Source organism: Gorilla gorilla, chromosome 5 (genome assembly GCF_029281585.2).
Source record: "Gorilla gorilla gorilla isolate KB3781 chromosome 5, NHGRI_mGorGor1-v2.1_pri, whole genome shotgun sequence".
NCBI lineage: Eukaryota > Metazoa > Chordata > Mammalia > Primates > Hominidae > Gorilla > Gorilla gorilla.
In genome coordinates, this window is record NC_073229.2 from 111,300,134 (window position 1) to 111,327,401 (window position 27,268).

General features: G+C 40.5%; 1 protein-coding gene and 1 pseudogene across 2 annotated transcripts in view; one reads left to right on the forward strand and one right to left on the reverse strand.

The window, feature by feature from the left end:
- The first annotated feature begins 1,323 nt into the window (after positions 1-1,323).
- ZNF292 (zinc finger protein 292) overlaps positions 1,324-27,268 on the forward strand; it is a 111,823-nt gene continuing 85,878 nt past the window's right edge. The window contains exons 1-3 of one of the 2 annotated variants that reach the window (XM_055391150.2): positions 1,330-2,485; positions 4,805-4,975; positions 5,177-5,373. In XM_055391150.2, the coding sequence (XP_055247125.1) occupies positions 5,206-5,373 (168 nt within the window). In that variant the 5' untranslated portion in view covers positions 1,330-2,485; positions 4,805-4,975; positions 5,177-5,205. Of the gene's footprint in view, positions 4,976-5,176; positions 5,374-27,268 lie in introns of both variants that reach the window. The other variant, XM_031012230.3, reaches the window with a different exon arrangement.
- On the reverse strand, positions 23,018-26,438 carry LOC101129301 (DNA-directed RNA polymerase I subunit RPA43-like; annotated as a pseudogene).

Below are 27,268 nucleotides of genomic sequence, written 5' to 3' on the forward strand. Positions count from 1 at the left end.
AAAAAAAGAGAGAATATTTTTGTAAAGATGTGATAATGTGACAGAGGGTAAACACTTGGTGGGAACAACAATTCTGGCCTGATACATGAGCGGAATACTACCCAAAATGATATTATTTACATTATTATTATTGTTGTTATATTGAAGAACATATCTATAAGAATTACAGAAACCAGCAAAACTAAGAAGTTGATGTCCCAAAATGGGAAGAGACCTGGGAATTTCCAAGTTTGTCACATCTGCACAGTATTATTTCTTTAAAAAGCCAAATGCCACAAAAGTTGTATTTTCTAATTTTTTTTAATAATCTTGAATTTCTGATGTGGCAAATGAGGCACAGTGATTAAAATTTAGAAATATAGGAAAAGAAAGGCACTTTAAAATATTTATTTCTCTCTGATTCTTCGGAGAAATGCTGTGAACCAACTCCAGGATTCTCTATAGAAACAGGCTGGGTGTGGTGGCTCATGCCTGTAATCCCAACACTTTGGGAGGCCGAGGCGGGCTGATCATTTGAGGTCAGTAGTTCGAAACCAGCCTGGTCAACATGGTGAAACCCTATCTCTACCAAAAATACAAAAATTTGCCTGGTGTGGTGGTGGGTGCCTGTAATCCCAGCTACTTGGGAGGCTGAGGCAGGAGAATCGCGTGAGCCCGGGAGACAGAAGTTGCAGTGAGCAGAGATCGCGCCACTGCACTCCAGCCTAGGGAGACAGAGTGAGACTCCGTCTCAAACAAACAAACAAAAGAACAATGTATAACACATTTATGCATCCAAGATTTTATTTTGCTTTATTTCACAATTATTTTCATCTTGGTTAAATTAGAAGTTAGGATAATTGAGGCTCTATTAAAAGCATTTTCTTTAAATATTATTCTCCTTATTTGCATTTGGCTTTTCCTCAAATGGAAAGGAAAACGATATCTAAATAGACAATTTTTAAAAATCCCTCCTTAATTACCTGTTCATATAAATATATGAAAATATATATGCTAGCCTTTTTTTTTTTCTGGGAAAAACTCAAGGGCTACAATTAATCCTCTTAAATGTGAGTCCCATGTTTTCTCTGCTTTTGGAATCACTTCAACATGTGGCACAGCACCTGCCTTAATATTTTTAACATTATATTGACTCCTTTTGCTGTTCCTCTCGAAGAAAATGTCTTCCTTGGAAAAGTGTGGTGTCTAACCGATCCCAATAGCGCTTTAACCCATGCTCTTTCTCTTTGCATCTGTGGGCACAGCACTGGTTCCCAGACTCTGGGGGTGGGGGTGGGGGGTTTCTACTGGACCAAACCCAGGATAGACTCCGTCCCTCACTTCTGAGATCCAGAGGCTGCCTGTCTGTTGCTGGGCTGCCCAGCCCTTTGGAAGAGAGTAGGTTGATGGAGCCTCTTCGAAATCAGGCAGCAGTGCCCGCGCCACGGCCTCTGCAGGACAGACTCCAGCATCCCCGGGGTGGGTTTCCGGAGGCCCCGCTCCCCGCCGCACCCTGGAAAGGCTCCAGAATCTCTCGGCCTGGAGGCCCCTGGCGGCCTCTGCTCCCAAGCGGGGAGTCGCAGCCAGGCTACAGCGGGCTTGATCCTCAGTGCTGGGTGGAAAAACCGCGGCGGCAAACGCCGGGCCTGCAACTGCTGGGTGTCGGCGTTGCTGGCTCGCGGGCGGCGGCGGCAGCGGCAGCGGCTCCGCGACAACAGAGGACGCGAGCAACCGGCGCAGCGCCCAGCAGGGCCTTGGCGGGGTGGAGGGGCGCAGGCTGGGTTAGCGGAGCAGAGCGGACCGATCTGGTGCCCTCCGTGGCCCGAGGCCTGCGGACCTTCTCCGTTCTCCGGCCCAGGGCGAGAGCGGGGGAAGAGACAGCGCCCCGATAAGTGGCGCACGCTCTCCGCCATCCCCGGGCCTCGCGCTTTCACCTCGCGTGCTGGGGCGAGGGCGGGGCTGCGGGGTGTACTGGGCCGGGGGTAGGAAGGACCTGCCAGGCCTTAGCCCTGAGCTATCCGTCATCCGCTAACGCCGCGCTCCCTGCATCCCTGGCTTGGCCCCCAGGCTCTGCGCCGCTTGTCTGTAGCAGACACAACTCAGCTCCCTTACTGTCCTCAGGCCCGGCTATTTCAAGAATTCCAGAAAAAGAGTGCACCGGCGTGTGCGGGCCGGTGCTGCCCGGAAAACCCGTGAAGCAGGCACGTACGGCCCGGATGCAAGCACATCTGTCCCCTCCCCCAAAGGTCTCCCCAGCTTTATTGATCGCGTGGGTGCGGGTAGGGATCTAAATTTGTCTCCCAGATTTTCTCTGAAATCGAGTCTCTTGGGAGTGAAAGTCCATATGATTACACCACGTCCATAGCAGTCGCGTTGTGTTCAAAATGGGCATGGGTGCTCGCGGCGCGGATACTGAGTTCCCCAGAGACGCGGAGTCTTTTGCCCCAGGGGCTTATTCTTGTTTTCTCAATGGAACAGGTCTTCGAATCTCCCCAGGAACATCTCAGTAAGTAGGGGTGTGCGTGTTTGTGTGTGTGCAAATGGTTCCTATGAGCTGACAGTTTAGTATTTAAAGAACAAATGGACATAAGCACAGAAGTCATGACTTTTCTATGGATAAGATTGAGATTTCTGAGATTTCCAAGACAAGGTTGACCTGTCACGGGATAGTATTTTCAATCCTTCTCATTAAAAAAAAAAAAAAAAAAAAAAAAAAAAAAAAAGCCTGCACTTCTGTAGAGATTCGTTGGACATTCTTGTTAGTATCTGAGATTACTTTGATGTTCTAAGTTGAATACAGGCATGCATTTTCATAATAGAACATTTGTCATATCGTATGTATTCCCATTGCAGATCATTTTCCCACAAAACTGTAAGCTTCTTCAAGGCAGGAAGAGCTTTTATTCGCCTCTGACTTGTCCCAAACCAAGTAGTGCCTGCAAATATCAAGTACACAATAAATGAGTGTTAATTACACCACTCACCCCCAATCCTTACATTTCCTGTAGGCTCTAAATATTTCTATGTGTGTGCAAAGGAGAAGAAATGGAGGAATGTGGACATAGGGTTCACAGACACTAAATAAACATAAAGACATGGCCATCCATGCTGATGGACATTTACCAGATAGTAATGGTGCTCAGAATCAATTTGCTAATCAAGTCTCCATAGTTTTAGGGTTGTTAGGTGCAAGAGGTAGGAATGACCTACATTATCAGGCAATTCTCTTAAAAATCAATATCTGGATATATATGTCTCCCACCCCTCAACCCCCATTTTTTCTTCCTTTCTATAGATTAGGTGTGGTGTAAACCATTATACTTGAAGTGGAAATGAGCTTGCTAACCTGTGATACCTTACCTTGGATTTACGGGTACATTTGGCTAACCTCATATTTCCGTTTCTGCATTTTTTCACTGGAATCCTAAGATAACATAAACTGGTGAAACCTGGTTTGGGTATCTAAAATACTTAACTTGGGAAAGTGAACTGCAAATATTAAAAATCATTAGCTGCCTTAATTGTTGCTTTTTCAACTCAGTGATACTATTATATCCTCTCTTCTCAGCCTTTGAATGCACTTCCCAGTCTCTTCCATGAGTAAACATTTGAAGATTAAACATTTGAAGATTCTACCTTGTTAATATGTAATATTAACTGATACTGTTTTTCATAAGGGGTTTAACTGTGCCTGGTCACCTTGTATAATGCCGCTTTAAAAACATCACCATCACTGATGCGTTATAAAACATTTATTCTGGACAACATAGTATGTAGAACACTTTCCCTTAATTACTAGAAATCTTTTGAAGAGGACACTGCCCACAATGGGAATTATTTTTATTTTAGATCCTTGTACTAAAAAAATATACTTCACTCAGAGTAAATGAAAAGACTGGGTGCCTCATCAATATCACTGTTTCTAAATTTCTGTAGACTATTCAGTTGCAAGAGAGATAGGTCTTTTGTCTAATGCTCTAACGGTAAAAAAAAAATATTAGTTTTATTAAGAACTTTAGGATTAAGCTCTTGGATTTTTGTAGCACCTCTTCTACTCTTTTGTTCAAGTGCCAAGTATTAATTCCTTTCAGCTTGTAAGTAAAATGTGGTTCAGAATGCTACCTCTATTTGTAGCATTAGGGAAAAAAATGCTGTAGATATTTATAATAATTCTCGACAATATTGTTTTATTTTAGCATCAATTTCCTCTCCTCCGTTATGATTTTTAATGGAGTCCTTATTGGTGTTTTTTTTTTCCTTGACCTACTTTCTTTTCAATAGCTTTCATATATAGCCTGTTGTCATTGTTGGTGATTTCTGTAGAGTGTAGTAGAGTCTAAATCACGGTGAAACAGAGTAGTTAGTTATCACTTATTCTAGAAATGTTTTCGTGGTTTAAAAGTCATCTGGTCTGTTCATATTCTGACTTCTTTTAAACTATGCTTTTCATGAATTTGCTCCGTTCTCCAGACTGAGGATTGAACCTCATTCTGCTCTGACCCAATTGTTCTTTTCCTTTGTCGCCTCCACCCCCTAGAGAATGTGTTTCCAGGGGACAGGCGTTCTTGGTGCTGAAGAGGAGGAGAGTCAAGTGAGACGAGATCTGGTACCTCACGCACTAGATCCCTCCTCTCCGGCCTGGTGAGAAGTCAGAGACAATTTTGACAGTTCATAGTCCTGCCTTGGCTCTCACGCTTGCGGTCCATGGGCGGGTTTTACCTTCTCTCTCTTCCTCTGCTTCTGGCCTGCTTACAGGCCAACAGCAAATGCAGCCATTGCCCGAGACCACTCAGAACTCTCCCTGTGCCATCCTCTTGGGGAACAGGAGGATATGTCCGTAGAAGACTTCGTGGACTGGGGAAAGCCACGCCGGGATCGGGACGCCGGAGAGGGTCGCCCCTCCCTAGGCTTTTTCCCGTCGCGGCGCCCACGTGACCGAGAGCAGGCCTTCACCAGCCCGCCCCTTTCGGCCGCTGCTGCCCACTTCCCGCTCGGGGTAAGTAAACCGCCGTTTTCCGCACCGCCCCAACCCCGCCCTTCTCCTTTCCCCTTGCCTTCACCTCCCTCGGGCTCTCTCGCGCCACTCTCCCCACCCCCATATCTTCCCCATCGGGCCCTTTGTACGTGCTCGGCGCCGTGCAAGCGCGCCCGGCACGTGACCCCGCCGAACGTGGCATTGTGTTATCACGTGACCCAGGTGCGTACGCGACGGAGCGGGGTGTGAAGATGGCGGACGAAGAGGCCGAGCAGGAGAGGTTGAGTCGCGGCGAAGGCGGCTGCGTCGCGGAGCTGCAGCGCCTGGGCGAGCGGCTCCAGGAGCTGGAGCGACAGCTGCGGGAGAGCCGGGTACCGGCCGTGGAAGCGGCCACCGACTACTGTCAGCAGCTGTGCCAGGTGAGGGCGCCCGGTGGTCCCCTCCCCCTTTCCCCAGCTAGAGGGGGAAGAGGGCGAGCGAGCGCCAGGCGGCCGAGAGGTGGTCGCCGCTTCCTTGGCATCATCGGCGCCTCCGCCTGGGTGGGAGCGGGAGTAGAAGGAAGGCGCCTTTGTGTGGCTGCAGTTGTGGCGGTTGTTGTCGTCTGCAGCTCCTGGCTGGGGGAAGGGAGTTGTGGTCAAGGCGGAAAATCCCCCCTCCCCTTTCCTTCCCTGAACTCGGGACTGCGCGGTCCCCGCGGCTGAGGAAATGTACACGGTGCGGATTGGAGAGAGTAGGAGGAGAATGGAGGCCAGGTTCTCTTCCTCCTCCTTTTATTGTGCACTGGGGATTACCGCGCCTCCCGCCTCTGCGCCTCTGCTTCCCACTCCGACGGGCCTCCGCCCCCACTGGTTTGATTCCTTTGCCTTCCCCTGCTTTCATCCGTCCCGCCCCCAGCCCCGGCCCTGTCCTGGCTGTCTCCGGGCCTTTGTTGTTCGAGTTTCGCCTTAGGACTGAAGGGGCCTTTGTTGATGTTCGGAGGAGCAGTCCCCGCCGACCCCTTCTAGTTGAGCTAGACGTTCGGGAGGGGGTGCTTGGCGGAGGTTGTCCCCTCCTGCCCATACTTGCTTGCTTGGTGCATCACTTCTGTGGTAAAGCTTTATCTCGTTAGTGTAGAGGAGCTGTGCCTGTACATCTGTCTCAGGTTGAGTGTCCTTTTGGGGCGGCTTTTCCAGAGTCCGTTTCTCATTTGCTTTCACCCTTCGAGGAGTATGATTTCCACTATCCTTTCTGTCCCGATCACCCCCTCACCCCTGTTTCTTGGAGTCCTTCCTATTTGGCTTCCTGATGAAGTGGGAGAAGACTGAGATTCATGAAGTGGGAGAAGACTGAGATTCATGTGGATCTGTGCTTTGGGTAGTTTCAAATCTTTTCTTTGCTTGCCCAAGGGCACTGCTCACCAGTGACTGCATTCTGACCAGAATTTGGAATGTTAATAACACTGTTTGCTAGTGATGAAAATCATTTCATCCATGGTGAAAATCGGAGAGTTTGGGACTACATTTGGACTTCATTACGAGCCTTACACTTAGGTTTAAAATTTCAAGGTAGTGTTGCTGGCTCTGGTGAAGACTTTGATTTGATTGTCTTGAGGAGGAAAAAGAAGACACAATTTACACAGGTCATATTTAGAGTTAACTTGTGAGTGTGTCATTACAGAGAATTCGTTTTGGAAAAATATTGATCTTAACGTAGAACAATGGTTGACCATTTTAGCTGAGTAGATTACATTTTCACTTATTTTTTAGCTTCCAAATATTGAAATATTTCCTTTATTATGTCGGGGATACGTGATCACATACAAAAGAATCTCCGTTGCTGTATGCACTTTATTGTCACAAATTATTTGATGGCTGTTCATAATCTTAAAAACAAAAACTGTGAGATCAAGTGGTGACGTCTAGGAGGATGTGCAATGTGAAAGCTCCCTACTTAGGTAAATAGGTCTGGTGAGTACCTGTGGCAAAATTAAAGTCTCATTCCTTTGAATTTTAATATTAAAAAATTGTTGAAATTTCTCAGTTTCTCTACCTTGCAGTACCCACTCATTCTTAATTGGTCTTTAAAGATTTATTTTAGAGATAAAAAAATTTCTCTAAGATACCCGTAATAGGAAGTATTTCATTTGTAAGTCGAATCAGTTTTTATATAATAATCAGTGAAAACTATTAAAGTCTAGCTTTGCTGAAAGACATTTTCCCCTAATAGTGTCCACTGATAGTTTTAAGGCTAATTACTGTAAATTCTTTTTTGTCAGCAGTATTTGTAAGCAGGATTAATAATTCTGGGAAAATAGAATCTCATGCAAGCTGGACTCCACCCCGCTTTTTTGTGAGTGTGTGACGTTGTAAAGTTATCACTTAAAGATTTTTATTTATTTGTTTATTTTTGAGAGATGGAGTCTTGCTCTGTCACCCGGGCTGGAGTGCAGTGGTGCGATCTCAGCTCACTGCAGCCTCCATCTCCTGGGTTCAAGCGATTTTCCTGCCTCAGCTTCCCAAGTAGCTGGGACTACAGGCGTGCGCCACCAAGCCCAGCTAATTTTTGTGTTTTTAGTAGAGATGATGTTTGGGGTTTCACTGTATGTTGGCCAGGCTGGTCTCGAACTGCTGGTCTCGAACTGCTGACCTCAAGTGATCCACCCACCTCTGTTTCCCAAAGTGCTGGGATTACAGGTGTGAGCCACCGCGTCCCGCCAGACTTGAGTTTTTTAATGAGTGAAACAGCATTTTAAAAATCAGAATGAAAGTAATTTCCTATATCAGTTTCATTAAGTGATTAGTCTTGCCACATAAATTGTTATTGATGCTACTGACAAAAAAAATCAAACACTAATGAAACAAATGCTGGATTTGTGGATTTCAAAAATTATAAAATATTTCATACACTGTAAGCTCAGAATAATTTAAATACACTTAAAAGTAATCTCCATTTGAAACGATACAGAGTGTGTCTGATTTCTTCTGGAACGTTTTCTGGGGTGGGGTTTTTTGTTTTGTTTCTCAGGTAACCTATTTATGTTAGTGATCTTGTCAAGTGGAGGTAACTTGAAACAATTGTTTATTTATGTTTATTTGCAGGGGTGGAGGTGGCTCACACCTGTAATCCCAGCAGTTTGGGAGGCCGAGTTGGGCGGATCGCTTGAGCCTGGGCAACATGGCGTGGCCCCTTCTCTACAAAAAATACAAAAAACAAAACAAATCAAAAAAATTAGCCAGGGATTAGCCAGGCGCTGTGGCGAGTGCCTGTAGTCCCAGCTACTTAGGAGGCTGAGGTGGAAGGATCATTTGAACCCGGGAGGCAGAGGTTGCAGTGAGCAGAGATGGTGCACTGTGCACACTCCAGCCCGGGTGACAGAGAAAGATCCTGTCTCAAAAAGATAAAAAATAAAAATAAAATTGTATCTTAGCAGTTATCACCTAGCATTTTGATACGAAGTTGAGTGAAGCAATGGTTAACAATTAAAGAATTTATTGGCGCAATCTAAATATAGTACCAGGGATACTAGGAGCTAGAAATTATGTCTTAGTTTCTAACCTTGAGATTATTATTTAACTTTTTCTGTTTAAGCTTTTCCTGTAAAACTGGGATAGTCACACGCTTCAAGAAGGCAAAGATGAATAAACGTTTGTCAAAGTTAATGGGCTTCAGAATTAATATTCTGTCAGTGTTGATGCTCAGTGCTTGTGTAACCCTTAGTTTTGCATTTACTTTAAAAAATGAGTTAGTTTACATTCTATGTAATTTTTATGAGCAAAAGTTCGGTTTCTGGAGAATGTGGTGAAACCCACAGAAACAGGAGTTGCTTATGATCCCTAGTTTATAGATTTTTATTTTTGAGTGAGGTAGAAGATTAATAGATTTTTTGAATTCTGAGTAGCAGAATAGAAACGAAAGGCATTAAATGTTTTTCTTATTAACAGTGTTGTTTTGCTCATTCTGGAAATAAGCCACATGCCGCCCCTTTGCTTATTTAAATGAGAATTTGCTTAAAGCTTAAGTGGGAGGAGGGAAGAGTAAGTAGAGGATGGGCATAGTAGAGCGCCCGTCATAAATTTTAAATTTTTTTTATATATTTTATTTTATTTTTGAGAGATGGGGTCTTGCTACATTGCCCAGGTATGATCATAGCACACTACAACCTCAAACTCTTAGGCTCAAGTGATCCTCCTGTCTCAGCTTTCTTTTCTTTTCTTTTCTTTTTTTTTTTTTTTTTTGAGATGGAGTTTAACTCTGTCACCCAGGCTGGTGTGCAATGGCGCAATCTGGGCTCACCACAACCTCCGCCTCTTGGGTTCAAGCAATTCTCCTGCCTCAGCCTCCCGAGTAGCTGGGATTACAGGCATGTGCCACCATGCCTGGCTAATGTTGTATTTTTACTAGAGACAGGGTTTCTCCTTGTTGGTCAGGCTGGTTCCGCCCCTCTCGGCCTCCCAAAGTGCTGGGATTACAGGCGTGAGCCACCACGCCTGGCCCTGTCTCAGCCTTCTAAGTAGCTGAGACCTCAGGCATACACCACCATGCCCAGCTCTTAAATTTCCTTGTATCTTTTCAAAGTTAGCTTTAATATGGGCAATATAACCAACTCGTTTTCTTAAAATTGACTTAGAATAAGTATATAGAATAACCAGAAGTAATTTCTTGCATTTACTTGTTTTAGGATTATTACTGTATTTATTATACAAAAATTGGTTATAATTGGAACCTTTTAGACTAGTTAATTGTATTAGACTGGGCCAGTAGTCACTCGTTCAACATTTCTGTTGAACATCTACTGTATACAGGCTAGGCAAGGATGATCATGGTCCCTGGCTTCAAAGAGTTTATAGTCCCTGGAGGAAGGTAGACAGATAATCGTAGTAAACTATGATTTATATATTTTATCACTGAGATGAGTACAGTAAAGAGGGAGGTTATTTGGGAGTTTTAAAAGAAGCATTCCAACAGAGGAGTTGTTCTAAAGAGATTTTAAAATAATAGTTCATTGGAAAAATTGGCCATTGTAATAGTTGATTTGTTGGAGTATGATATTTGCTGACAGCACTATATACTGGACTGGCTGGCTGACTGATTGTAACTGTTATTGACCATTGATCAGTAGTGATCTGGTGGCTGACGATTGTTTTAAAGGGTTGAATTACAGTCGTGTGTGTATGTGTATACATACGTACATGTGTTTGTATATATATCTGTGTGTGTGTGTGTGTGTGTGTATATATATATGTATATGCAAGGACCTAGGTTTAGATGTTACAGAGGATAAAAGATACAGGAGACTCTAATAAAAAAAAATGTGTTTGTGTGTATATATACATATATACGATGTGTGTGTGTATACATACATGTATACGGTGTGTGTGTGTATATATACATATATATGATGTGTGTGTGTGTACATATATATAATTTTCTTAGTTCATATAAGCAGGGCTTCTCAACTGGGCATAGTACTTTCCCTACCTCCAGTTCTCTCTTTGAGGGCACTTAGAAATATGTGGGATCAGGTTTTTGGATGTTGCTATGACTAGGGATGTGGTACTGGCATTTAGTGCCCATGAGCTTCAATGCTAAGTTTTCTGAAGTGATCAGGACCGTCCCAACAAATGAAAGCGTAATTCCTCTAAGTACCCTTTTCAGAAACATTGAACAGAAAGAAAAATAGTATATTTAGAAGATTTTAGTCCTTCTACTCTTTTCATATTGAGATAGTTAAGCTCCAGAAATATACTTTATTTGGAACAGGTCCAGGTAAATGATATTCAACAATATTTAAGTATAATTTATACTGACCATGAGAGGTCAAGAAACTTTCTACTTTCTTAGCAGAAATTACAAGCAATTACATAAACAGTAAAACAACTTTTACTAGGTTAAAGAGGGGTAGCAAATTCAGCATAATTATCCTGATTAAAGAAAAGATTTGACATTTTGATATAATAAATTCTGTACTTTTAAGAAAGCATTTATATGCAAGGACCTAGGTTTAGATGTTATAGGAGATAAAAGATACGGGCAACTAGTGGGATATAAATTAGTAAGATAATATTTAAATATCACTTCAAAATGACAGCTGAAAAGATGTCAAAAGGCAGTGTATTAACTAACAAATTTGTTTTGCTTTATTTTTATTTTTTTGAGACCGGGTCTCCACTCTGTCACCCAGGTGGGAGTGCAGTGACACAGTCACGGCTCACTGCATCCTTGACCAACTGGGCTTAAGCGATCCTCTTGCCTCAGCCTGAGTAGCTGGGACCACAGGTGCACATCAACATGCCTAACTTTAAAATTTTTTGTGGAGACAAGATCTCCCTACATTGCCCAGGTTGGTCTCAAACTCCTGCGCTCAAGCAGTCCTCCCACCTTGGTCTCCCAAAGTGCTGGGACTATAGGTGTGAGCCACTGCACCCAGCCTGGTTTTGCTTTTTTGTTGTTTGTTTTGTTTTGTTTTGTTTTGTTTTAAATTGAAAATGTACTAATTGAAATGGTTTTTTAAAATTCACCCTGAGAAGGGGCATACAATGAAAACTTGATCTTTTTCCCATTCTAGAGTTCCAGTCTCATTTCCACAAAGACAAATCCCCTAATGGTTTCCAGAACTAGTTTGCTCTTTTTAAGAAAATAAAGATAACTACACTGTATCTTGCTTTCCCTCCCCCCAAAAGCATCTTCTAGCTCATTCCATAGCTGCTCATGTAAGTTTTTGGCTTTCCGTATTATAGTATATAGTAATTCTAGTCTATGGCTGGGTCTAATTAATCAGTTCGTTATCAGTGGATATTTAGGAGAGTAAGTTAATTTTATGTATAGCAACTTAAAGAGTTCAAAGTAGGTAGTAAGCACTTCAGGCTGGGGTATCAGGGAAGGCTTTACTGAGGAGGTACTATTTAAGCTAGTCTTCATTACCTTTGTTAGCCATTATTGGTGCCTGATTGGTATAAGAAATAAAAACCAAATTAAAACTGTTAGAGCTACAGAATGTTTAGATTACATATTTAGGACATTTCTTTGTATATTTTATGTCTCATCAGTTTGATACAAGTTGATTCTTTTGTTTATATACATGTTACATTATAACTGCAAGATCTTTGAAACTAAGCATTTTCCTTAAAAATTAGACTTTCTTTTTGACTATTAGAGGCTATCTTAATTTGTAGGACACTTTAAATCAGAAGAAAAGACAGCTTGCTTGTTAATTAGTGATAATTACTTTAGGTATTGAGGGAGCAATAAGTCATTTAAACTTTTAGAAGTTTAGATAGTGCTCATGGGAAATAATTTTTTAAATGTTCATAATTAGTATGATTGCATGTTAGAGATAATAAATTCTACTTTGCAGAGTATGCTTATATCAATTTTAGCAAAACTAAGCTTTGCTTGCCCCCTTCTTATCCTTTTTGGTCCTAAATTAAAATGAGGGAAGAGAAGATTTATTCTGCAGCTGTACTTCATAACATTTACTAACCTGCCAAAGAGGATTTTCATAGGTTTTTAACTATAAAACTGCTGCTCTACTTATTTTCTTGAGATTCTGTCAAAGGTGAGAGGTTACATTATTTTTCCCAACTCCTACAGATAAATTCAGTTTATAAAATTAACCAATCAGTGTGAGTATCCTCTTATAGTTGTAAAATGGAAAGTTTGCTTTCATTAATATGTTTGTCTGCATACATACACTGTGACTTTTAACAATGTATTATTTTCCAGGAGAGCCTCCTGATTCATTGTTTTTCTTTTGGCATTGGCAGTTGCACAATGTATCTCAAAAGAAAAATGTTACCTTTTCCCCCTTGACTTACATTAAAAAAAGAAAGACTAAAGTCTCTAAGTATATATGTTCAGCTAAGAAGATTTGTTAAAATTCAGTTACATACATAGGGGTCGGGCGCGGTGGCTCACACCTGTAATCCTAGCACTTTGGGAGGCCGAGGCGGGCGGATCATGAAGTCAGGAGAGCGAGACCATCCTGGCTAACATGGTGAAACCCCGTCTCTACTAAAAATACAAAAAATTAGCCGGGTGTGGTGACGGGCGCCTGTTGTCCCAGCTACTCGGGAGGCTGAGGCAGGAGAATGGTGTGAACCCGGGAGGCAGAGCTTGCAGTGAGCCACGATGGCGCCACTGCACTCCAGCCTGGGTGACAGATCGAGACTTCGCCTCAAAAGAAAAACCCCCCAAAAAACTACATACATTTTAGTTACATATATCTTTTGATTTATTCTAATCAGATGTTTAAATTGTTCTTCTGTGGGAACACTAAGGTAGCTATGGAGAATTATGGAGTGGACCTCCACCCGTAAAGAGCTTGCAAAATCTATAGCATGTATCAATTGTTAAGTGACAGTATTAGATAGTAAGGCATCTAGCGGGGTAGTAAGTATGGATTAAGAGAAGTAGAGCATCTTGAAATTATTTTAGCTGAAAATTGAGCAGGAAAGGAAAACAGTATTTACATTGGATCTTGAAGGATTTTGGATAACCAAAGAGAAGTGGGAGGGATGAGAATAAAAGCTCAGATAAATGGACCAACTATTCAAACTGGCATTTTTGGAGAAAAATGCCAAGTGATAGGATTGAAAGGATAGATTAAAACCAGACTAAGACTTTAGGATGCCAAGCCAAGAAGTTTTGATTAATCTTGTAAGCGTAGATTTATGGTTACATGGCCTAAAGACTCATCCTTCTGAGTTTGAGGCATTGAAATAAAAGTTAAATTCAGAATGTTACAACCCTTGTTTCCCCCACCTCGCCCCCCCAAGTATCCTGTATCAGTTATTGTCATGTTACAAACTATCCAAAAACTTAGTACCTTTAAAAGAACAGCCATTTTTATTACTGTTCACAAGTCAGTGGGTCTGCTGAGTGGTGCTGCAGTCAGCTCTCATGTTTTCTGGGGCTGAATAGTCCCAGATGGTTTCATTCATATGTCTGGTGGTTGTCAGACAGGCTGGTCTAAAGGCTTCACTTGGGCTGGCTCATTTTTCTGTTCGTAGCCTTCTCTAGTAAGGTAGTCTGGATTTCTTTATGCAGCATCAAGAGAGTAAGTTCTTTTCCACACATGCTTTACTTTGTATGCCCCTCCTGGTGTCATATTTATAATGATGTCCCGTTAGCTACTGCCAATTAAGTGGTCAAACTCAGCCGCCTTGTGGGAAGGGGACCACACATACTATGGGTACAGGGAGATGTGATTCTTTAGGGACCATTTCTATAACACTCTACTACATGTCCCTTTTCCCTTTATTCCCTACTGTAGTGTGAGGCACTTTTATGGGACACAATGAATTTTTTCTCCTTTCAATAGCACTGCTTCTGCTTTCTTTTTTGTCACTCATCTTCTCTAACCACATCTGACTGTCCCTTCGATTGGCAAAAGTCATTCGCATTCCTGCTTTCTGATCTCAATCTCTAAATAGAAGAGAGGTATCCCCGCCCCATCACTGAGACTTTAGAAGATTTGTGGAATGACCTCTTTTTTTTTTTGATATGGAGTCTCGCTCTGTCGCACAGGCTGGAGTGCAGTGGGGTGATCTCAACTCACTGCAACCTCTGCCTCCCAGTTCAAGCGAGTCTTCTACCTCCGCCTCTCAAGTAGGTGGGACTACAGGCATGTGCCACCATGCCCGTCTAATTTTTTTTTTTTTTTTTGTAGGAGATGGGGTTTCACCATGTTGGCCAGGCTGGTCTCGAACTCCTGACCTCTTGATCCGCCTGCCTCGGCCTCCCAAAGTGCCGGGATTACAGGCGTGAGCCACCTCACCTGGCCAGAATGACCTCTTTATTTACCATGGTTGTTTACCTTGATATTAAACCTGGTCTGAATTTGTTTTGTTACATTATCTCTACCTTGTATAGTCTAATAATGACATCCTAGTTCTTGTCCCAATGAACTTGCTTTTAACATTCCTTTCGGTTTTTGAAATTCCCCAAAGTTCTGTTTTTGTCTTTCTCAGTGGCAGTCTACTTCTTGTAACAGTGTTTCTCAGATTTCAGTTTGCAGAAATCAAAAAGAGTAAGTCTGTAGATCTCAGTTAGAGTTACAAGTTATTAACCTCAGCTTATCCAGGTTGAGCATTCCAAATCTGAAATGGTAAACACTTCTGGTCCCAAGCATTTTCAGATAAGGGATACTCACCCTGGAGTAAGATATAACTTTATTTTACTTCACCATTTAGTTGTCACACTGAAACAAAATGACCACAAAACCATACTTATCTTTACTATGTGTGGCACATTCAGTTTTTCACTTATTTTAAAATGTTGCTCTTGATTTTATAATCCACCAATAGGTCATAACCCACAGTTTGAAAAATACTATTTTAGAGGGTCACTGGGATTCAATTCAGCAGTAAGTAAAAAAGTAGGCAGTTCCTATGTTTAAGCTAGTCTTTTAGTCTAGTTGGCCCAGAACATTCTTTTATTTAGGAGAAGCATCAAAATTAAAATATAGTTTTACATTTCTTTTTTTTTTTTTTTTGACATAGAGTTTCGCTCTTGTCTCCCAGGCTGGAGTGCAATGGCATGATCTCAGCTCACTGCAACCTCTGCCTCCAGGTTTAAGCGATTCTCCCGCCTCAGCTTCCTGAGTAGCTGGGACTACAGGCAGGCACCACCAAGCCTGGCTAGTTTTTGTATTTTTAGTAGAGACTAGGTTTCACCATGTTGGCCAGGCTGGTCTCAAACTCCTGACCTCAGGTGATCTGCCTGCCTTGGCCTCCCAAACTGTTGGGATTACAGGCAGGAGCCCTGTCACCTGGACAGTTTTACATTTCTTAAAGTGAATGCTAGAAACCCAACATATTATGTTCACAGAACCCGATTTGAGAAATACTGATGCATAGGAAAAAAATCTACATTTAAGCATGAACCCAGTGCGCTCTCCCTCCTTCATTGTTTACTTTTTTCAGCATTACTTTTTATTATTCTACAGGAACTTCCTGCTCCCTTTAAATTTATTAATTTCCTCACAAGCATATCTGTTCATTTTACTGCCTTTGTGACTGCTTAGATAACTTTGCAGTGTTACAATAGTGGAAAGCCAAATGGCTTTGAGTTCAACTATGAGCTCCCCCACAATCTGGGAGAAATATTTAGCTCTGTAAGTCATGCTTTCTTTGAAAAAATAAGGCTGAGGTAAGGGATGATAAACACCTACCCATAGAGGGTAGTAAGAGACACTGGTGAAGGCTCCCAGCACAGTGTCTGGCACAAGGAAGACATCATAAACAAGTAGTTTTTGAATCATTCTCAACTCTACTTGTACCTTAAAGCCCAGCATGATCACGTATTTTCCAAGTATACCCTTCTCTGGTCTGCACTTGCTCTGAGAGTTACTTTTGACTTCTGTCATTGACTATGTTATGTTGCTTGTATAGCATGGATTTTTCAGTATAATTTAACTTTATTTTCAATGTTTGAAAATTTTTTCAAGCTTTGTCAATTTTGGTTAGAAAAGTATACATGAGTCATAAATATGTATGCATTTGTTGCCTTTTGTTTCTGTATTGCATGCTCTATGTCCTCAGATTTTGGATTCCTTCATTGTACATACAATGCTTTGATGTAGTAAGTTCTCCATAAGTATTTCTTTGAGATTTTTTCTCAGAGCTTTACTTGTCCTCAGATATTAACACTTTTGAGTTTTGATTTGCCCAAGGTCCCAGAGTTAGGATATGGTTAGAATCCAGGTTCAAATTAAGTATATTTTGCTGCCTGTGTTTTCCGTGTTCTATTGTTAAAGAGTTACTTGACTCTTTTCCTGCAATAGGTTATACTGTTTTATTGTAGTAGTGTTGGAAAACTATTTTAATAGTAAAAATACTACCATTTATTTCCTTAAACTAGGAAGTGAACTGCAGGAAAAATCATTTATTTATTCCATTAGCAGTTACTTGGTGTGTGATTTGTGGCAGACACTGTACTATTGGTATAGGAAAAATTTGCTGTCACTTCAGCGAAAAACTTGCAAAAGTTAAACTTCTGAAGGCAATCCTGAAATCTTTTTTCCCTCAGTACATTTTGTTTTCAGTTAAAGTAAAGCTGACTCTTGAATCTTCTGTTTTAGGCCAGGTGCAGTGGCTCATGCCTGTAATCTCAGCACTTTGGGAGGATGAGATAGGTGGATCACCTGAGGTCAGGAGTTTGAGACCCACCTGACCAACACGGTGAAACCCCATCTGTATTAAAAATACAAAAATTAGCTGGGCTTGGTGGCACATGCCTGTAATCCCAGCTACTTGGGAGGCTGAGCCAGGAGAATCACTTGAACTAGGGAGGCGGAGGTTGCGGTGAGCCAAGATCATGCCATTGCATTCCTGCCTGGTCAACAAGAATGAAACGAAACGCTGTCTTAAAAACAAAAAACAAAAAACTTCTGTTTTAATGACAACCTTGCTGTTTGTACATTTAGTTTTCCTGTAATACTTTTGAAATTATGAGATTGAGGAGAGCTATGTTTGTCAGATATATTTTACTGCTCTTTATGTGGTTGAGAAAGTAATTTGAACTAAGATTGTGTAGGAATTCTTGGCTGATTCAGAAAATGCCACCTAACTGGCATTCAAAATTAAAGCAAATATGATTATCCAGAGTGTAGTCCTTTCTTTACCTATAGAGGCAGAACCAAAAGGACTCTTATTGTAGCTTCTGCATTGTCTTTGGTTGAAGGCACCTATCCTCACTCAGACTGTCATTGTCCAAAATCAGTAATGTTGTTTTACTTACAAGTTAGGAAATTCAGTTACCTAATTTCCATAATCTGCAAATGGGCGGAACCTTGGAGTTAGAGGCAAGACCAACCAGATTGAAGAGAAAGGGAATCAGTATTCAGAACAGGCACTGTTAGATGCTTTACTAACGATGAATTGTTTAATCTGAAGACCTATGAGATCATAGGATTCAAGAACCATTTAGTTTGTTTTAGTGTCCAAGTTAATTCAAATTGCCTTGTAGGACCTCATCATTACTACTATGTAATACTTGCTCAGTATGACCCAGTGTCATCAAAAAATGTTAAATTTTATTAAGTGATTGTTTAGGAAGACTGAGGCATATGGTTAAATGGCTAAAACTAAGCAGTGCTTTAAAAAATAAAATTTCAAATACCTGAAAAATGTCTTCATGTGGAACATTTGGCATCCTTATTGATGCCTGATACATAGGAGGTGATGTTATATATTAGCTTCGTAATAGTTTTTTTTAAGGTCGAGTTTCGCTCGTCAGGCTGGAGTGCAGTGACATGATCTTAGCTCACTGTAACCTCTGCCTCCTGGGTTCAAGTGATTCTCCTGCCTCAATCTCCCGAGTAACTGGGATTACAGGCGCGCACCACCATGCCTGGCTAATTTTTCTATTTTTAGTGGAGACGGGGTTTCACCATGTTCGCCAGGCTTGTCCTGAACTCCTGACCTCAAGTGATCCGCCCACCTCAGCCTCCCAAATTGCTGGGATTACAGGTGTGAGCCACCGTGCCTGGCCAATAACAGGTTTTATATTTAGAAAGAGGTAATTAAATTTAAAAATGTATGATCATCCCTCGGTATTCGTAGAGAATTGGCTCCAGGACCCCCCTTAGATTCCAAAATCCCTAGATGCTCAAGTCCCTTAAATGAAATGGCATAGTATTTGCATATAACCTAGCACATCCTCCCAAATACTTTCTCTGTAGATGCTATGTAAATAGTTCTTATATGGTTTTGGTTTTTTGTTTGTATTTTTATTGTTGTATTGTTACTTTTTATTGCTTTTTTTTTTAATTTTTATTTTTTTGAGACAGAGTCTTGCTCTGTTGCCCCGGCTGCAGTGCAGTGGCACCATCTCGGCTCACTGCAGCCTCCGCCTCCCGGGTTCAAGCGATTCTTGTGACTCAGCCTGCCGAGCAGCTGCAATTACAGGTGCGCCACCATGCCCAGCTAATTTTTGTATTTTTAGTGAAGACGGGGTTTCACCACGTTGGCCAGGCTAGTCTCGAACTCCTGACCTGAAGTGATCTGCTCGCCTCAGCCTCCGAAAGTGCTGGGATTACAGGTGTGAGCCATGGCGCCCAGCCTGCTTTTTTTTTTCCAGTGTATTTTCCATCGAGTTTTGTTCAATCTATGGGTATGGAACCCATGGATACTGAAGGCCCCCTGTAATTAACAATTGGCTTGGTTCCTCATTGCAGACAGTGTTATACAGATAATCAGAAAGCTATTATATCAGCTATTTGACATAAATAATCTAAATTAAGTCTAGCACTAATTTTGATTTACCAAAGTTAATTGAAGTAGTTATTTGTGATATTGAGAAAATTATTTCCAGTAAATAGGAATGATTATGCTACTTTTAAAAGATGAGCCATTAGCATTTAGTTGTTTTTTTTTGTTTTGTTTTGTTTTGAGACAGGGTCTCACTGTCACCCAGGCTGGAATGCAGTGACACCATCAGAGCTCACTTCAGTGTCCACCTCCCGGGCACAAGCGATCCTCCCACCTCAGCCTCTTGGATAGCTGGGACTACAGATGTGCGCTACCATGCCCAGCTAATTTTTGGAAATTTTAGTGGAGACAGGGTTTTGCCATGTTGCCCAGACTGGTCTTGATCTCCTGGGCTCAAGCAATTTGCCCATCTCAGACTCCCAGAGTGCTGGGATTACAGGCGTGAGCCACCGTGCCCAGCCTAGAATTTGTATATACTCAAAATAGTTTACATTTTGCATTTTTCTATATGAACATATGCATGTATTGCTGATCTTTCCCTACTTTTTGCAAATATGATAGATTTCACTATATATAAAACTTAAAACATTATACATTAACTCAAAAGCATTGTCAATTTATATTCTGAAATAATGCAAATTTTAATTTTTTTAAAAACAAAACTTCTACAAGATTATTATATTATTTTAGGAGACTAAAACATAAAAGCCTGATACTTAAGTAGTTTGAATCTGGTGATTTATTCCATGACTTAACCTATTCATATTTGTATAATCTTATTTTAAGCCTTGGCTTGGGATTTTTTTTAATTGCCTCCCTAAAATAGGATAGTGCACATTGCATAAAATGACATTGTCAATAAAATTTATATCCTCAAACTGACCATGAAGTTCATCAGCATGAAGATATTTTGTAGAAAGCATTTCTGAATGCATATGTCATAAAACTGCTTCTTTAGTAATTAAGAATTAACCCTAGTAAGTGAAGTTGAATATGTTGGCAATAAATTGATCAGTATATCCAGTATTGTGACTTGCTTATGAAATATTTTTGAAAAGATTACCTGATACTGCAAATTCTGCCTAAGGAGAAATTATTTTCAACACCAAAAGACCTTTGAGGATTTACCTATAATTGAATGAAAATATTTGTGGTGTGGGTTTTTTAATCCATGAAAAACATCCTTTATAAATCTTGTTTTATTTGAGCAAAAGAAACTACATCCTAGATTTTGTCTTTCATATATAGTTTGCTTGACAGCCCATTAGATACTGTGAATTAAAATCTTGGGATTCTTAGGATGTTGGTTTTTTCACATATTGTTTATTGTGACCTTGGCATGCCACTTGTAGCTTTTCTTTGTTTCTTTATCCTTCAAATGGGGACCTTTTATGGTTGTTATTAGAATTGATGAAAGCCATAATTATTTTAAATGATTGTTGTAATATAAAGTAACATTTTCATTTACACTTAGACTACTTTGGAAACACTTTGGATGTTTTATGTATGATATGACCTAGCATAATTTTAAAACATTAATAATTCCACTGTTTTCAAGTTACCCATGATTATCACTTTTAAAAATAACATTAAATTACTGATTAATTTGTTTGAAGCCTACCTTTTAAAGAAAGTAGGATTAGACTTTATAATAATTTATAAAAGATACTTTTGCATGTGTGTGGTGGAGGGTTTGGAGTTAGTTGATGGGAGTGAATGTGCCAGGAGATTAGTGTCTTTATAGTTGAAACCTTTCCTTTGTCCAAAATTTTAAACTAGAATTTGAGAGGCTGGGGATGAGAGAGAAGCTGGGATTATATAGTAACTAAGAGAACAGATTTTGAACTATGATTTGAATTCCAACTCTGGCACTTCCTGAAGGACTTCAGGGTTGTGGTTTTTTGTTTGTTTTTTTGTTTGTTTGTTTTTTTAATCTCTGTTCTTACATATAGACTAGAGGTAATAATATCTGCTTAAAGCTGTTGTGATTAAGGCATAATGTTTGCTGAGTACTTTGCTTATTATGGTGCTAGAATTACAGAGTAATTGTTAGCTATTAATACATTTAAGAGGAGTAGATCCAAAATGTTCCCTCATGAAATAACATTAGTTTTAAAAAGTTATTTAACCCACTATACCAAAAATGTTGTAATTTCACCAACATAAAAATTGACATAGTTTACAGTCTTTTTTGTACATCTTCAAAGTCTGGTATGTATTTTATACTGATGGCATATGTCAGCTTGGACTAGTTAACATTTCAAGGGCTGTATACTCACATGAATCTCAATTGTAATGAAATATACTGGTTTGCACCCTTTCATTGTCTGGCACATCTACTTGTAAACCAGTGGGAATGTCTGCCACTCTCCAACCTCTATATCCTATCATCTAGATTTAAATCAAGATATACCACTAGCGGAACATACTTATTATTGAACATTAAACTATGAGATTAGCACTATGTCTGGTACTAGTTAAATGGCAACAAAAATGCCTGACATGGAGAGTTCAATTCAACCATTTATCTGTTTGCAAATACTAACAAAGGTAACTGTGAATGGGCAATCTCTTTTTCTTCATAGCACTTAGCACAATTACTAATTTTCTGTAGTCTCTTATACTGTGTACTCTTTCCCCATGATACCCTATGAGGGAAGGAACTGCATCCACCTTGTTTGCTACATTTTCTTAGTGAAAGCAGTGAACAGCTGTTTTTCTCTTTAGAACAATTTATGATAGCCTATCCCAATCATTAAAAAGTAATCAGGAAATTTCCCAGTAGTCAGAATCACATTTATCTTGCTTTCATCTGACTACTCCTCCAAGACACACCAGAATCAGAATGGTTGAGACACAAATGGACAAGTAACAAAAGAACAGCTCTTTTCATCAACCTCTTAGACTTAAAGAAAAAAGAAAACAATACATATGCACCTGGTGGGAAAGAATAGTGAGTATTGTTGCCCAGGAGTCAGTGAGTGGCATGGTTCATTAGCACCCTGGAGACTAATTAAGCTTTCTTTAGAATGTTTAACCATTCTAAGTTAAACAATAGAAGTACTGTAGTAGTCATGATAAAGGGAAACCTAATACCAATAAATGCCCTGAGTTTTTCAAAATGCAGAATAAAATAGGACCAGGCATGGTGGCTCATACCTGTAATCCCAGCACTTTGGGAGGCCAAGGCAGGTGGCTTACTTGAGCCCAGGTGTTTGAGACCAGCCTGGGCAACATGGCAAAACCTCATCTTTATAAAAAATACAAAATATTAGCTGGGCGTGGTGGTGCACACCTGTAGTCCCAGCTACTCAGGAGGCTGAAATGAGAGGATCACCTGAGCCTGGGAAGTCGAGGTTGCAGTGATCCAAGATTGCACCACTGCAATCTGGGCGACAGAATGAGACTCTGTCTCAAAAAAAAAAAAAATTTTTTTTTTTAATTAAAAAATGAAATGGCATGTAATGATTAAAGGTGAAATCTGTTTCAAATAAAATTTAAAACCTATACTTAACTCATTTTTAATGATATAATATTGTATTATAATTCTTTTTGATAGTCTTAAGATTATAGGAATAACTTTATGTAGTATAAAACCTGGAAAGATGGAAGAGTTGAGAGTGACAGCAGCTCTTACTTTTTTATTCTATATACAGTAAAATGGCACTTTAATAATATTGGAATTCTCCAGATTAATTTATTGTCAGTTTTGTAATTTTGGCACAAAAAAAAAATCCAACTCCTTATCAAGTGTTCCCTGTTTTGTAAACTGCTGATGTACACTAGCATTCCATATCATTCAAAACATTTATTCATCCATTGTGTATGTCAATCTTTTAAAAACTGAATCATATTTAAAACTCCCTAAGGAAGATTACTTTTTTATTTTCTGTTTAGGCGAGCATTCCAGAAGTGGGGTAAATTTAGCTTCCTCACTGTGTTTCTTTCTTTTTTTTTCTTTCTATGGTCACTTTGATAACCGCTGGAGTCACTGCTTTGGAAAACAAGGTCCTAGTCCTGATGCTTTTTCTTTTTCTCCTCCTTTGGCTCATCTTCCCAGAGGCTATTCACATTAGTAATAATCTGTAAGTCTAACTCTTCCTTTGGGGTGACATCTGCAAAATTTGCTAGCTTGTGGTACCATCATCCACTTCATTGATCTCTGGGTCTTTCTGGTTTCTCTTTTTCTTCTTTGAAAGTTTTTCAAAAGCTTCTTCAGTGCTGGTTTATCAGAAACTTCAGAGCTCTTGGGTTGTAAACTAGTGATTGTTTTCCCTAAATGCAGAATATTTCAGTAGCATCTTAATCTAGATGAAACACTTCATATTCTGGTTCATCACCCACATTTATCTCCACAGCCTGCCACTGCTCAGCTGACATCTCAGGTTTAGGGATGGACGTATTAAAATATTTTTGTACAAAATAGCCAGTCTGACTAGAAGACACTTTGTTAACTGTACTATAACCTTTTACCCTGGTTCAGGGCAGAAAATAACAAAATCTGCTTCAATGTTAAGATTAATGTGTCCTTGATCATCATAAATATCTCCCAGTTCACCACAACTTTCATGTTATATGCAATGGGGACACCTAAAAGGCTCTCAGAATAGTGCAGGAGCTTCACATTCAGCTTCTCTGCAATGCCAGTGTATTTCCTGTTAAGGTAGCAGAGTGATGTGCTTTTGGCTGGGCCACCAGGCAGGAATTCACCAACACCCAAGCAGCAGGATAGGTCGGCAGCTCTGGGAAAGGAAGGACATGTTCAGCCTGCGGCAGCACCTCTGAACAACCTGCAGCCGTGTGGCTTGTCCAAGAACATTAATCTTAGTGTTAATAAAACACTGTTCAGTTTCTTGTCATCTAGATAGTGGTTTTACAGTTAAAAAATAGAATAGGGAAACTCCCTTTTCTCCGCAGTCTTACCTGATACCTTGATGTATAATATAAAAAAGTAACTGATGCAGAGCAGTTTGACAAGTAGTGCTCTAGAATATAACAGCACTGTTGGCAGGGGTCATGAGGGGAGTTAAAGTGTAGTTCTCTTCTGACAGTATTTTCTTCCTAAACTGGTGTTTTTTCCTCCTATTTCCTCCTTCTACTGCTTGCTTGTCTGTACTAAGATAGTGAATGTTCTTGTCCTAGAGTCATAATAAAGCCATTCCTGAAGAGTTTCATACCTTTGATTTAATTTTTAAAGACTTATGCTGCTTATTCTTGTCTTACGTACTAAGGCCCATTAAACTCATTTTTTTGGTACCTAAGATTTTAAATATATTTCTCTGGAATCATGACACTGATGTGTATATAGTATGAATAGGGGAATTATACTTTATCAGAGGAACAATATTATCAAACAGTGAAATTTATGCAAATATACTCAGTGCTAATGTTTCTAAAAATTTATTGAGAAGACCGAGGTTATCTTACACATTTCCCCAAGTCGTCATCTCAGATTTTCTCTGGACTTTTCATTTCCTTCCTGGGAAACCTAAGGAAGAAGTGGCTGTTTCCTTTCCAAAGTGCATCTTCTCGTATGTGTACTTGATCCCCACCACTTCAGAGAACCATCCCACTTTTTTGAGTCTTCGTCACTTTTCATCACTTCTGTCTTTTAGCCTATGGACGAATACATGTCTTTCTCATCTTTTTGCTTCACTGGTCATCTCTCTTCAGATTTTGCCCCTTCCTCTGACTTCTTCTCTCCTTATGTGAAACTTCTCCTTCCTAAAAAAGGTTTTCCTTAATTCTTTTTTTTCCCCTCATCGTTATTGCCAGACTTCTTGGAAAGGTATTGTTTTTATTGCCTTCATTACTTTTTCATTGCAGTTTGGATTCAACTCCTCACCATACAAAAGAAAATGTTCTCTTTTTTTGAGTTGGGGTCTCACTTTTACCCAGGAGTGCAGTGGTGCAGTCATGGCTACCTGCAGCCTTGAACTCCTGGGCTCAAGTGATTCTCCTGCCTCAGCCACCTGAGTAGCTAGGATTACAGGCCCACACCACCGTGCCTGGCTAATTTTTAAGAATTTTTTTTGTAGAGACAGTGTCTCACTATGTTGCCCAGGCTGGTCTTGAACTCCTGGCCTCAGGCGATCCTCCTGCCTTGGCTTCCCAGAGTGCTAGGAGTACAGATGTGAACCACCACCCTTGACCAAGAAAATGTTATTTTAATGGTCACCTGGTTTGGCATATCTGTAGTACTTGTAGACCTGCATAGCAACCCAGCAGTTCAAAGACTATTCATGTGCCTATACATTGTTTTAAAGAAAATTTGTCAGCATTTAAAAAATCATAAACTTTCATATTGAAATGAGAGTTTGGGGCTTTTGGAAAATCAGAAGATCTGGCAATATTGAACTAATGCCTGGCTGTGGATTGAAATGGCTTCCTGGCCAACTCCTCTTGGCTGTTTAAAATGTTTGTGACCCCACCTAGACTTACCTTCAATTTATTTACACTAGGCTCCTGGTTCTACGTTTGTGACTGTTTATTGTCTTTACTCCTTTCACCTTCTGGAAGGTAAATGGTAGCTATTATTAATATATTAAAGAGGACTAGATCCAAAAGTTTGTAGTATATGTGTGGTGGGGGGGGGCTTTCCCTCATAGGGAAGAAAAAGTATTAGCTTTTTCCCACCTGTCACTAGGTTCGTGGCTGAGTCACCTTTAACAGACTACAGATTAAGAAGAGAAAATAACACAAATTTATTTAATAAAAGTTTTACATGACATGGAAGTTTTCAGAAATGAAGACCCAAAGATACAGGGAAACCTGTGTATTTCAGTGCTTAGATTTGATGAAGAATAGACAGTGGTGGGGAAATGTGATTGGTCAAAGCAGGTAGGATCTAATGGTAATAAACTGGAGGGGAGCTTAACAAGGCCTGTTTGTGCAGATTCTTAATGTTCCTGTGTTTTCAGAGATAAGGACATTTCCTTTCCTCAGGGAATAGCGAGGGCACCTCTGGAATGAGGGTCTTATGACCTACTTTAGAGGAAGGTCAGAAAATTGTTTTATGGCCTGTTTCAGGGGAGAAGGGTGGGAGGAGGTCAGAAACCTTCCTGCTTCTGCTACTTTCTCAAATACCAAGGTACCATATTTTGGGGTAGCATTTACTGAACCCTATCACCCTCAATGTTTTCTTCCTTTCACTCTTCACTAGCAGCACTCAAGCATTTTTCCCAACTCATCATTATGTCTGAGGCAGGACTTTCTCCTCAGAAAGTGGTTCCTGATGACCTGGTTGATAATCCATACTTTACATACTCATCTTCAGCAGTCATCCACTCTGACATTATCTCCCATCACTCACTCTGGATAGGATTTCCAGGTGTCCATTATTTTTATAGACTTTTGGCCCTTGGCTTCCATTTTCAGTCACCTGTGGAACTCTTCCTCGTGGATGTTTAGTAAGTACTTCTAATTAAATATGTCTAAAATGGAACTCATCCACTTTTCCCTCCATCCTCCCACCAATAAGAAAGCCTGTTGCTATTCTGATGCACCGCCTCCCCACACACACTTAAGTTTTTAATCCTTGGCCAGGCACGGTGGCTCACGCCTGTAATCCCAGCACTTTGGGAGGCCGAGGTGGGCAGATCACCTGAGGTCAGGAGCTCAAGACCAGCTTGGCCAACATGGTGAAAACCCGTCTTTACTAAAAATACAGAATTAGCTGAGGGTGGTGGCACATGCCTGTAATCCCAGCTACTCAGGATGCTGAGGCGGGAGAATCACTTGAACCTGGGAGGCGGAGTTTGCAGTGATCCGAGATCGCACCACTGTACTCCAGCCTGGGTGACAAGCGAAACTCCATCTCAAAAAAAAAAAATGTTGAATCCTTCAGTCATTTTTAGCTCCTCCTCTCATTTCCACAGGCCAGTTACCAAGTTTTGTCAATTTTATTCCTGTACTATTTCCTGTATCCTTTGCTGCTTAAATTTGATATGTCATTACTGGCTACATAGTTTTCTTGCCATAGGAAAATTTAACAAATATTTGTTTTTTCATGAAGGTACTTTTCTGTCCTCCATTCACTTCTTTTTAAATCTGTCTTCTATACTGTCACTAAGATTATTAGTTATCCTTCCAAAGCACAGATACCATATTTGTTCCTTAAAGACTT